Source organism: Pristiophorus japonicus, chromosome 8 (assembly GCF_044704955.1).
Source record: "Pristiophorus japonicus isolate sPriJap1 chromosome 8, sPriJap1.hap1, whole genome shotgun sequence".
Classification (NCBI taxonomy): Eukaryota; Metazoa; Chordata; class Chondrichthyes; family Pristiophoridae; genus Pristiophorus; species Pristiophorus japonicus.
Window position 1 is genome coordinate 221,973,000 of NC_091984.1, and position 13,438 is coordinate 221,986,437.

At 41.7% G+C, this 13,438-nt stretch overlaps 1 protein-coding gene across 2 annotated transcripts in view; it reads right to left on the reverse strand.

The window, feature by feature from the left end:
- LOC139269019 (sodium- and chloride-dependent GABA transporter ine-like) overlaps nt 1–13,438 on the reverse strand; it is a 134,570-nt gene that overhangs the window by 49,481 nt on the left and 71,651 nt on the right. For both annotated transcript variants that reach the window (XM_070887954.1, XM_070887953.1), the window contains exon 2: nt 13,088–13,222. In XM_070887954.1, coding sequence (XP_070744055.1) covers nt 13,088–13,196 — 109 coding nt within the window. In that variant the 5' untranslated portion in view covers nt 13,197–13,222. The remainder of the gene's footprint in view (nt 1–13,087; nt 13,223–13,438) is intronic.

Below are 13,438 nucleotides of genomic sequence, written 5' to 3' on the forward strand. Positions count from 1 at the left end.
AAAGAGAGAACCCATGTTCTTATGAGTTTGCAAGAGATCCAAATCTGAAACACCACAGCACCCCAGTGACCAAGAAGGTGACATCAACCAACATTGCTCTGAACTGGAGAAGCACACTGAATATTGTTATTTCCATCTGTCTCTCACCTTCAAGTGGCCCATCTTTGGACCTCGCTGCAGGAAGAAGAGTGAAGAGACCAAAAACTCCATCCCTTTCATTCAGTTTCTGCTGATGTATCTGCTCTTTGTGCAACCAAGCTTCTGGTTCCTGTTCTGCAGTGTCATTGAGTATAATTCAAGGTTGAGATCGATAGATTTTTGGACTGTAGGGGAATCAAGGAATATTGAGAGCGGAGAAGGTGGTGGGGGGGGCAGGGGGGAGGAGGAGGAAGTGGAGTTAAGGTCAAAGATCAGCCGTGATCTTATTGAATGGTGAAGCATGTTCAAGGGGCTGAATGGCCTCCTTGTAATTCTTTGTTCTTGTGTCCTTTTTTGCTCTGCTGGAGTTTTCAGTCATCTGGGATCAAGGATCAGATCTCCCTTCCCCTCTCTCTTTCAGGCATCTGCCTCATGTCATTCCCACTAACTGCAACGTTATTCCTAGCACATCATTTCCTCGCTTCCTTACGTTGCCAAGTGACTGCAGCTTTGATGACACCTTCCATACTTCCTTAGACCACTCCCCATCTTTCTGAAGTGCTTTCCCCTGCAACCAACCATAGTGCAGTCAACACTTGTACATAAAATCTCTCCACACTTAGTCACCAAAAACACTTTCCATGGAAGGCAGTGAGTCACAATGTACCTGCTCCAATCTAGTATGCTATATTCAGCTGAATGTGTGGATTTCTCTATATTGGGGCAACCAAATGAAGATTAGATGCTCAACTGTCTTCAAGGATGATTTTGACATATAGCCCATCACTAACTCTCCCTCACATTCTCCCTCCAAACTTCAGCCTATCCTCCTACACTGTTCCAATCAAGTTCAGAACTAAACTTCAAGAGCATTCCCACTCTCCCCTAGTGACCTTTAACTGGTTAATCTGAACACTAACTAAAAATGTCATACCTTAACTGTTCCATTCATATTCTACACTCTTCTCCCTTCCATTTTGGAGCCACGACTAAGATGACCTTAGCATCGCTATATGCCTTTGCACTGCTTTTCTGGATCAAACCAATTAGCTATTTGTGAATGTAGTTGGCCATAACTGTACTCTCTTCTGCTGTCTGTTGTTCTGTTCCCCATCTCAGTCAATTCATCCAACAAAAAAAAGTGTCTTACAAATTTAATGCTTTTTGCATGTGCCAAAGTAGACAAAAACTACACATTTTGAAAATCGATAGAGCCACTCAGTACTCAAAGGGTCAAGCATCAGATGGAACAAAACTTTGAGAAAAAAAATTTCTGCTTCTCCTCTCGTGCTGTCTGGGATTTTAATTTTTTAGAAATGTTTGAAGACAACTAGCCCCTTCATCTTTCCAAAATCAAGAATCGTAACAGGACACAGATCAATTACCAGTTTTCTGCTTTATGCAAGTGTCTGTTTAATTATTCACCCCTCCCCATTTACCAAATCATAGCATAAAGACTCACTTGTAACCTAGGCTCCCTCAGTTTTTTTCTGAACATTTAAACAAGTTCTAGATGAGAAACAGAAATATTTTCCAATACAACAAGCACATAATTAGAACCGAATTGCCGAGGCCTGATAAAAGACCTTGTGTTGGATACAAAAGGAGCCGTTTCAGTCAGTATCAGGGAATGGACTTATTGCAATTGGCCGTTTCAAGAAGAGAAAACGAGTATTGGCACCAATGCGTCATCTAATAACTGCAATTGTGACCTTGCTGTCTGGGTCCATAGAGGCAATGCTTCATTGTACAGTGACATAGAGCTGGTTAACAGGAGACAGGTGTAAAGTAGCCTACCTGAGGTGTGGGATTATGTGCATCAATCAACATAGTCAGTGAGGTGACCATTACAGACACACAGCAGGGTTTATAATGCAGTGATTTTTTTTTTTTAAAGTATTTTTCAGTAAGAAAAAGATGTTACAATCCAGGTGCAGATGAATCATGTAGCCACCTCCCTTCCTACAACGTGTTGCAAGCCCACCTTTCCTGAAAATTTGGCAGGTGTAATGGTGGCATTAAAAAGGAGGAAAAAAAAGATCAAGCAGCTGTAATGGAAATCACAAAATCCAGCAGTAAAACTCAAAGCACACTTCAAAATAGGTTTATAACTAAAGACTTCAGAAATGTCAGAGTAAAATCAACAAATGAAAACACTGCTCAAGGTTTAGAACTTATAAATTAATCAATCACCGAAACCATCTTGATGGTTCAGTACATCTGATCACTGAACAGGTCACGCTTGCATCATGATACTTAGCATATTTTACTGAGTGAATCAAGGAATAACTTTGTACAGTCACTGAATATTTAAGTCAAAATACATTAAAGCCTGGTTAATTTTTTTTTTTTTTTTTTTTAAATCGGATTACTTCACGAACAAGGCCAATTCATTCCCTGGACAGAGTGGCTTTGGTGCAGCATTTCCTCGCGCCCTCAATATGAATTATTGCACGATCTGATAGAATCTCATGGAAAATTGTCTGGTTTCAACCACAATGCAGCGATCTCAATTGGAGATTCAAAAAAATAAAGCAATGGGTAAATTTGTCTTTCGAAATACACTCCTGACAAATGGTGTTAAGGCAGACAAACAAAAAATAGTTGACAAAAACACAATGGCCCTGAATTTGCAGTCGGAGGCTTCCTGCGGGGAAAAGACTCCGATCCTCTAATAAAATGCCCGCATACCTGGTGGTCCGGAGACTCGCGGTTCTGGGCCGCTGTGGGTACCCATGGGTAGAGGCCAACGTATCCCAGGGATGCAGGTGGTTCTCAAGTGCCCCTGGTATCAAGTGGGCCAGCCCAACGAATGGCAGATGGGGATCCCCAGTCATGCTAATGGGGATTCTGTATGTATTCTCTACCCCACAGGGCTGTGGAGGCACAGTCTTTGAGTGTATTCAAGGCAGAGATCTATATGTTTTTGGATATTAAGGGAATCAAGGGATTTGGGGATAGCAGAATTAAAGGTAGATGATCAGCCATGATCTTATTGAATGGCCTGCTCCTAATACTTATATTATGTACGGAATCTCCACAGCATGAATGGAAATACTCCAAAAAAAATATATGTACACAAATAATTTTAAAAAATTACATTTAAATATTTAATTAAATGGCACTTTAATTTTAAAAGAAAAATGTAATTTAACAACCATACTTATTGTACAGGCTTTAAAAAAAAATGTTTAAATGATATAAAAATCTATTTTTTTCAGTTCATTTAAACTTAGGCTGGTAAAAGCAAGCCTTACATCTGCATTTCACAGGCCTTCGCTGCAAAGGTTGGGCCAATAGCCCAACTCTCTGCCCACAGATGCCCTTTTCCCCGGGATGAGGAGGATTGGTCAGGTAGATTCTTGATAGATCACATGTTTCAGGTTTTCACGCATGCGCTTCACTCGAAAATCTGGAACTTGTGCAGCCCATTATGGGCATGTAAGCACCTCGCACGCACCAGTTGAGGCCCCAAGAAGTAAATGCTTTGGTAAGAAAATTCAAATATTTGACATTGGCCACCTTAAACCTGAGCTTGTATTTCCATGAGAATTCTCATACAAAAGGACTGGGATAGACGTCTTTGAATCTTGCAAGGTTTATCGCAGGTAGTGGTATCAGGTTGGCTGGCTTACCAACACTTCCAGAGAGTGGGTTTGAACTCATTGAGTCACTATTGAGAGAGAGTTCAAACCAGATGATGACATTCAGATTCTATAGGCCGACAAGTCTGATCTAGAACACCACCAATCTGGTTAGAGAGCATCATTGACAGAAACCTGTCTCTTTTCTTGGGTGGCGGGGGAATTAAAATGGAGAATATTCTCTATATCAGCTTCGTTACCTCTATGGTCCCCCAAGGATCTATCCTTGTGCCTCTCTCCTCCCCCCTCCCTCCCCACAAAAGATTCCCTTCCCCCTAGGCCTCGAGTTGAAGCTCTTCTGGAAGAGCAATGTACAGGGCTCACGCGAATGAGCGTCACTCCCCAGGATCACTTTATATAATAAGGGAACGAGAAAAGAATATAAAGGCAAATGTAAAAAGAGAGTCAGAAATAGACATTAACCACTTCAGCCCCAATTCCCCCACCTGAACCCTCCTCTCAATGTGATTGTAAGATCATATTGTGTGTTTAAATTGGGGGAAGGGGGCTGAAAGTTTTTTTTAATAAAAGCAGTTTTCCTGCATTATGTTACTAACTAACTGAAAGGGCTCTAACAAGGTTATATAATAAATTGCATCAGCACCATTTGCAGATTTAAGATCTAGGAAGGAATAAAAAGCACAAAAGGAGTGTGAATTTTCTTTGCCTGAAATGCTGTTCCAAAGTCAGGCCTGTACAGAGTTTGAGGCAGTTAAACAATACAGACCAGCACCATCTTCTCAGACATAAAATCCTATTTAAGCCTCAATATTCTTTAAAAGATTCAATTTAAAATGGGATAATACAACACTGGATAATGGACAGTTCACACTCCCAGATTTTGTTCTCCCTAAATTGGCCTGGGTTTTTAAATCCGGTTTTTGCCTCTCCCAGGAGATCACATGGCTCCGGTTGGGGTGGAGTGTAGAATGTTTCAGTGTAAGGAGTGTCGCAGTTGTGTGGAGCGGACTGGTTGGGCTGGGTGCTCTTTGCCTTTCTGCCATTGTTCATAGATTTATATGTAATCTTTAGGGCTGCTGACCAAGGACCGTGCGGCTCTTTGTCGGCCGGCGTGGACACGATGGGCCGAAATGGCCTCCTTCTGCGCTGTAAATTTCTATGTTTCTATAATCAAACTTGTAATGTGAACACTTGGTTTTTAAAAATCAGACTCCACTTTTATTCTTCCTCTCCTCCCACTTAAAAAAAAAAACACACGTAACCTTCACACTAGATTTCTGTCCTTCACAGCAATCAAAACAGAATTCCAGTGCACTGATCAGGGTCACAACATAACAGAACAAATGCAAGTTTGCTCTCCCTCAGACAATTAACACTATTGTTCCTGTTATAGGACCATAAGAATATCACAAAATATAACAATTTAAGGTTGAATTTGTTGTAATATTCCAATATCCTGGCGTTCCTGCATGAGGACTGCTAAGGATTGCAGCATTTTCAGAAGTTGGGCGTTTTGCCTGTAGCTATTCAGTTATTGATTAAAGTGGATTAAATTGATGTCTACGCATATTCTAAGTATTGTTGGTAATGAGCTGAAATGTCTTCTATTATTCCATGTATTTAAAGTTATTTAATCTAGTTGCCTGTTCTTGTCAAAGGATGCAAGAGGGGTTTGGGGGCAAAGCCAGTTCTTCGCTTATACAGCATTCTTACAGGGAGGTTTGTTTTTTTGCAGTTGATAAAAATACTTGCACAAATGCCATTCATTGACAAATATACAGTGACAATTACAAACCATTCCAGAATCCCACAGAAAGATGAATAGAAAATGCTCAAGAAAACAAGGTTTTCCATCACTGAACATTCAGCAGTCATGCTGTTAATGTCAAAAGCCGGAGTTTTTGTTATACAAAATGAAAGCGTTTCTATAAAACATAATTTTCTCAGTTTTGATCCAATTATTTCAGTCCTAAAATAACTTCAATTTCAAAGGATTGCCTCAATATTCTCCGGTCATGTATTTGAGAACAGCCCCCCATTTTCTCAACCAAGTCAAAACTGACCATAAGAATATTTACAACTGCGATTACACAAGAACAAGAGAATTAGGAGCAGGAGGCGGCCATATAGCCCCTCGGGCCTGCTCCACCATACAATCATGGTTGATCCTCGATTCCCCTAGAATCCAAAAATTGAACGATCTCAGCCTTGAATATACTCAACAGCATGCACAGCCCTTTGGAGTAGAGAATTCTAAAGATTCACAACCCTCCGAGTGAAGAAATTCCTCATCAGTCTTAAATGGCCGACCTCTTATCCTGAGACTATGCCCCCTAGTTCTAGACTCTCCAACCTCTCAAGCATCTACCCATCAATCCCCCTCAGAATCTTGTGTGTCAATGAGATCACCTCATTCTTCTAAACTCCAGAGAGTATAGGTCCAATCTACGCAATCTCTCCTCCTGGGACAAACCGGATCAATTAAAGACTGAGTCCTTGATACAAAAATGCTCGATGCACAGGCAGAACAAGTGTCGAATAAGTTCTTGGCAAGTAAGCTTCCCAGATGAAAAGCAATAAAGCTGACACTTTGCTCTTGCACCTATGGGACCGGATTTCAAATGCAAGTCAAACTGATGGGCCGAAAGTATATACAATCTGCTGACAGAATCCTCTGCAAAATGAGTTTGGGTAATCACCATCTGGTTCCAAGTGGCTATCAGCCTACCTAATTGACAATCACCCCAATGTCACAGGATTCTAGCATAGGAAAAGGAACACCATCACATTGGTGCAACGGGCGTGGAAGGCTGTGTCACATTGTTGGGGCAGAGTGGAGGAAGCTTTACTGTGCATCTACACCATGCAACACATGACCTGGAAGATTTGGTGCCAACACTGTCTGCCTTAAGTTGAAAGGGTTCCCTTCTCCAGCACTGACCTCACTCACACTGCACATAAAATATTTAAAAAAATGTAAAACAAAAAAAAACCCTGAAAGGAACAGTAACCCAAGTCACACTCCCACAGTTCCCAATGGTGAGTATAGATACTCATTTACAGAAGCCGGTGACTTAAGTTGCCAGACTATCGAACCTCATGGCTTCAGAACAGTGTGCATTTGGCTGTCATTTGTGGGGGGGGGGGGTTGTTGCAGAGGGGGAAAAGAGAGAAAGAGACGACTAAATTTGACAAAGTGTTAACTCATTTTTAACAAAAAACCAAGTATTTTTTTAAAATCTAATTTTTTTAAAATAAAGAGCAAGTTGATCACAGCCCTTTCAATACCAGAGTTACGCAATCACTCAGAAATGATCATTGCGTGACTTTCACGGGTTTTAAAGCAAAACAAAAAAAATCCAAAAACACGAAAGATGTTAGTTCCGATCTGCTCATGTGCATTCCAGTCACAGGATTTGCAGACTTTCAGTTCAGTTTGATAATCTTTTCAGTGGAATATTTTTGGTGCGATTTTGCAATCATGCTATTGCTCCACTCCACCTCCGTCCCTCGATCAATGTTGCTGGATATGTTTATAGCCCTCCAACAATGTTAGTTACTGGAAGAACAGGTAACTGCAAAGAGAGAGAGAAGCAGAGAACGACTCCTGTGCCGACGTGAAAGGCCCTCACTAGGTAGCTGTGGCTGCAATCAGAATCTCAATTGTACATATGCACACGCACACACATACACTATTTTCCTTACTCACACATCGCTTAATATTTGGCAGGGTACTGGAAGGAAAAAAAAACATTAGGGCTGTTCGAAAATGCAGTTTGATGCAAAAAGGGTGCATGCGTGCGTGTCTGCAAATACTGAAATTCCATTCCAAATTGCTTTGGCAGAATGTGGTCAGATTATTGCAATACCATTTAAATAACTTAAAATGCTTATGCAGTTAGATTCTGGACTGGCTTTGCTGGAGCTACTGTTTTTTTTTTGAGGGGTGGGGAGGCAGGGATGATTGATGCTACCTGGATCACAGTTAAAGAAAACTGGTAGATCAGGAACTGAACCGCAATATAGACAAGTGTGGAATTACATAACAAACAGGGACTGAAGCTCCTGTAAGTGAAAGAAAATGGCCAATGCTCCCTGACTGAAGTTTTAGGATGTGGGTTCTTCAGAACTTGCACTGGTGCCAAGAACCAGAGCTTTTTAAAAAACATTTTTTTTTTAAAAAAAGGTCTTAAAGGGGGTTTTGAATGCTTGGTTGTGCTATCCAAGTTTGTTCTGACTCAATACAGCTAGGTTTTGCAGAGCCCAGACTTAACTGGGGCAAGTTCACTCAACACTACCCTCTGCTTGTCAATAAGAGTTGCATGCAGGATCATGGGAAACGTGATAACAGTGTGACTCGAGATTGTGTGAAAAAGAAGAAGATGTGAATTCACTACCTGTCTCTCCCCTCGGTTAGCACAGACGTGAATGATCAAGCGATCAACAGATTTGATCGGGTAGACTATCTCTGTCTCAAAAAAAACTGAGGAGAAAGTCTTCAGATTAGAATTGGAAAAATAAAGCAAACCCCTTGAGAACAGCAATATTTTTTTTTAAAAAGTAAAAATGACATCAGTTTCTGCCAGTGACTGAAGTCCAGGTCCTATTGCGTGCAACTGGTATAGAAACCCCAACATGGACCAAGGGCAGGATTTCCATAGGCTTCGGCTTGAAACACGTGTTTCGGCATTGGGTCAAGCCAGATTTTCCCCGCCCAATGTATTTCCCCAGTACGAAGACTAGCCAGATGTCAAATTTACAACAAGGAGGGAATGTCTTATTTGGGAAAAAAAAACTGAAGAAAGGTTAACACACAAGGATGTGGATTTGGGTTCTCAATTCTTACAACAATTTAGGGATCATGTTGTCAATACAGGTCCTGATACAATGAAATATTGTATGTTTTGATGCAATTTCAGTTGAGGAAACGATCAGTGCTGTGCTGCTGCTGTTCACTGCCACTGGAATCAGAAACGGATTCTTCAGCTATTAATGCAAATTGAACTTTGAGTCTCACATTCCAGATATTTTGGTTTTCACAAAAGAAAGGAGCCAAGTATTGGACACAGTCAGCACCACATACTGTGCTGTGGTTCAACGAGATACATAGTGTACTCTAGCCTCAAGAGTCAGAAATTTGTGGGCTCAAGTCTCACAGCAGAGACTGGAGCACAAAATCTATGCTGACATTCCAGTGCAGTGCTGAACTATTGAACATGCCATCTTTCAGACAAGATGTTAAATGGAGGCCCTGTCTGCCCTATTGGGTTGACGTAAAATGTCCCATGGGAGTGCTCGCTGGTGCCCTGGCCAATATTTATCCCTCAACCACCAACTGTGTTTTGCTGTTGGGGCATTAAATAAGCTGTGCAATTCATTGCATCCTGACAACGTTAAGGACTGGAATGGTGTTCCTGTGATTTTGAAGGTTACAAAGACATTAAGCCTCTGTGCTACAGGTATTTTGCACAGGGAATGGATGCCAGATGAATCAGTTCATGCCTGTATAAAGCAAGTGACGATGCCAAGTTTGTCAGGGAAACTGCAATTATAACTGAAGTGAAAAGGAAATACCAAGTGGTATTAGCAGGCTTCCCAATATCCCAAGGCATTGTTGATGGTGCAAAATAAAACAAACACCCTTGAGAACAGCAATAATACCTTACATGACAGCCAGAATCCTTAGTTCATTTTTGGGGAGGATGTGGTCACAATTTGAATGAAAACAGTCAGAACAGCAGCAGTTGGGTACAGAGCGAGGTATGGTTAAACCAACATTCAGCGAGCCCCAATATACACACAGTCACAGTGCAGAACTTTCAGATCCTGGCATCACGCAGCACAATCGATTTGCTATTGCAGCCTTTTATATACCATTGTGTGAAGGATGTCATGAAGGGTTTCTCATTGCATTAAAATTTAGTGCATAAAACAGCTTCACCACACCGCAGCACAATCCAGTGACAGCATGAACTGCACGCGGATAGCATTGGCCACGTACCAAAGGAAATTCAGAACTTCACTTAAATCACCAACCCATGGTAGCTTGTGCTGGCATTTACAGCACGGATTTAAAAGCTGCCGCGAGCCCAGTGCGGGGGTTTGGCGGGCCGGGAAGGAAGAAAGAGGGGTTAAATGGAGGAGAATATTTAAGTAGTTGTGGACAAGATAGAGAATTACTTCAGTTGGACCAGTCTCCGTCAGATACCGTGGAGGGAGTAAAAATAATGACAGCCCAAAACAAGGTTTTGGAGATGCAAAGGTAAGGGTAAAGTGCAGAAATGGGAAGCATGCAGAGCAAACTTCGAATGGAGGTCAGCTGATCAATGAACGTTCACTTGATCGCCATTGCAAGCCATGCCATTGGTCAGACCAGTTGCATTTCTTTTTGGATGGTGGGGGTTCAGTCACTGACAGACTCACATTAGCAAAGAAACAGCATTGCACAGTCAAACTCCTCTCCAATGAGACTATTCAGGGGCAAAAACAGTTTTAAGAATCTTTTTTCCATTTCAGCTGTGTTTAACCACATAAATGTGAACCATGAATCACTGTTCAATGAAGGTATAGTCCTGAACTGCGAGAAGTTAACATTTCTCCCTCTCTCGAGCACTATTTTTAGTGTTGTGGTTCATGTGCTTATGCACAATTTCTACATGCAACATCTTATGATCACACAACATTAACCAAAGGGTTATCAATTTTGTTAAAAGGAGGATATAAAGAAGTTATTTTTTTTTAATACATCTATACATCTACTAAAAAAAAATCTCTGGGGATTATAGCCCCTAACCATTCAATCTAATACAAGTTACCGATTAAAATTATCTCCTTAACACTTAATATAGACAAGCAGAAGTATTTCACAGCAGGAACATGCACATTTTTTTATCTACAAAAACTAAAACTTGTATTTTACAGCTGAAATGAGAAAAGATTAGATGGGACTTCCAAAAAGTGTAGCTCCATCTTCAGGAGGGCTGCTGCAGGAAAGGACACCAATACACCGCCTGATCCATCATTGGTTACTGTGGGGTTACTGCTGCCAGCAGCAAGGCTGGAAACAGATTGCAATTTAATCAGAGATCCCAGAATGTGGTTTTCCTCCTGGGGAGGAAGGAGGGGGAAGAAATGATCTTACTCTTTTTCTGTGGAAAGGCAGGATGGCCATCTTTAAAGAGGAGCATGCCTTCATTAACAAACTTCAGCCACTACAAAATGAACTCTCTAAAAAGCAGTTAGGAAGCCAAACCCAAATATGTTTCAGCAGTGTCATGGTTGCCGTGGCAACGGCTCCACTTGTAAATATACATTTTTTAAAAAGCAGGACGTTTGAGCATTCTACAGAGTGGAGCGGCTCAAAATAAAAGCTATTTAGAAATAGTTTAGTTGGAAGGCTACACTGGCATAACCAGCGTCATTTGCGCTACAAAAAAAAAATGGTGGCGTGCTCTCCTCCGAACCACCTCCCCTAACATTTGCCAATGAAACTGGACAGGAGAATAGCAATGGTTTCCCAGCTTCAACAAAAACTAGAAAAACACTCTCCAGACCAGGAAGTTGCTGTGTTGGCAGCCAGCGGGGTTAGCATGGCTGTATTTATGAAACTGAGAGCGGTGGCGGAGTATCCTCAATCAAGCTGAGGGGGGAAAACTATTTTTATTTATTTAAAAATGTGCATTAAGTGCACTCCTATCATTTTACATGTGCAGCATCCGTCATTTCAGTCTGGGAACAGGGCTCAAATCCATTCAAAAGTGCCCAGTTTCCATAATTGTCCTACTTTGCCGGCTTAGCACGATGCTTTACGCTGGGAGGACGAGTGTGACAGAGGCTCCCCAGCACAACTCACCCCTTCAACTTCTCTCCTTCTCCCTCTCTCTCCCTCCCTCCCACCCCCCCACCCCCCGCTCATCCTCTTCAGTGACGACGGATGCTGCAGGCTCCGATTGGGAAGTGGAGAGCAGGATAAATAAATGTTAAACTGGTCAGTCTTCACCCCAGCACACAGTGTAACTCAGCACCTCTTCATAGTCAATATACTATGCTGTATATCTCACATGAAGGATTGCAAGGACAGAACAAGACAAACTAAAATGACTGGCAAGCAATCAGGTAAGAAAGTGCAGCTTGGAAAGTTTACATTGAATGGAGACACACAAAGTGCAATTTGTTTCTAGAAGTGGGTTAATTTAAATGGATATGGTGGCGACTTCTTACCGATCAGAACACACATTTATTGGAATATTTATACTGAAATGGAAAAAGTGCAACACTATCCTTAGTGAGCACTTGCCAGCAACACATGGTCTTTGCATTAGCTGCCATCTACACCACTACTGTGCTCGATATGGCATTGGGACGATTGCGTGGCTGTCTATATATTATACACACACACAAATGGCCAATAACGTCATTATTAAGTTAATTTTTCAACCTCATGCTGCCAAGTTTGGTCTGCCAATGCATGTTTAAGCACGATTCACCAACCATTTAAATTAGTCACTGGAAAATCTGAAACAGTATTCGCTTTTGGCATGAGACGCTCCCTGGAGACAGCATGAAATCAGAAAATGAAGCATTTAAAACACAATTAAAATGCAGCCACAGTGAGTACAAGAGTTGTGCAGATGCCAGCCAGTGAAACATGGCCCAGGTGTTGCTGGTCAGTGCTTACTGAGGGCAATGTTGCAAATTCTTCCACTTCCCACCTGGGGACCGACACTCCCAAACCGGTGCATTTCCCAACGAGACCCCCCCCCCCCCCCAAAGAGAGATTTGTGCCAGGGAGGAACTCAATGGACACCACTGTTGACAGACAGTATGTACCCATGGAGTTCTATCCTCATCGAAGTTTAGCCAGGAAAGAATGCTCCATGAATGAAGACCACAGTTATTACACTTTGTGCCAAATAAGATTAAACAGTTTCAGTACCAAATACAGATTGACGAGTATCTTCAAGATTTAATCTGTCAAAATACCAAAAGATGGCATCAGAGGTTTAGTGGAAAGTGCAACTCAACACAACAGCATGTTCCTGGAGATAATTAAAACAGTCACTTTACAATGGGGGCGGGTTGGTCAAAGATCAGCAGCATGAGGAATTACACCCTCCCCCAATGTGAAAAACTTTGGGATATTTTACGTTGGATGGGAAAACTTAAAAATGCAAATTGTTTCAGCAAGTTCAGTTAACAGTATAGAGGAGGAGAAAAATCTCCCTCCAGCATGTGTAACCAATATAAATAACGCAGGGGGGGCAATTACACGAGTTGGTGGTCTCATTACAGAAGAGCTCTGATTGAGGAGTTTTACTGTATTGCAGTAATAGCCATGAACAAACCTTTCAGGAGAGGGCAGATTTTAGCCAACGCATGGACAGGACCCAAGCACATATACTGTCCGATGGTGAATTCCATGAGGAGCAGCGGAATCCCACACAGCAACAACATGACCAGATATGGGATGAGGAAGGCACCTGCGGGACAGAAAAAACAAGTTAGGCAAAAATAAAGAATGTGAAGTGTATATTAAATAGCAACGCACTTGAGGTAAAGCAGGGAAGAGATCCGGGGATTTTGATGGATAGGCCATTAAAACTGATGGTTCAGTGTGCGCAGATAGTAAGGACCTATCCTTGGTCATCTTATCCACATCATCTACAGTACCTTGACAAAGTTATCTGAAGACATGG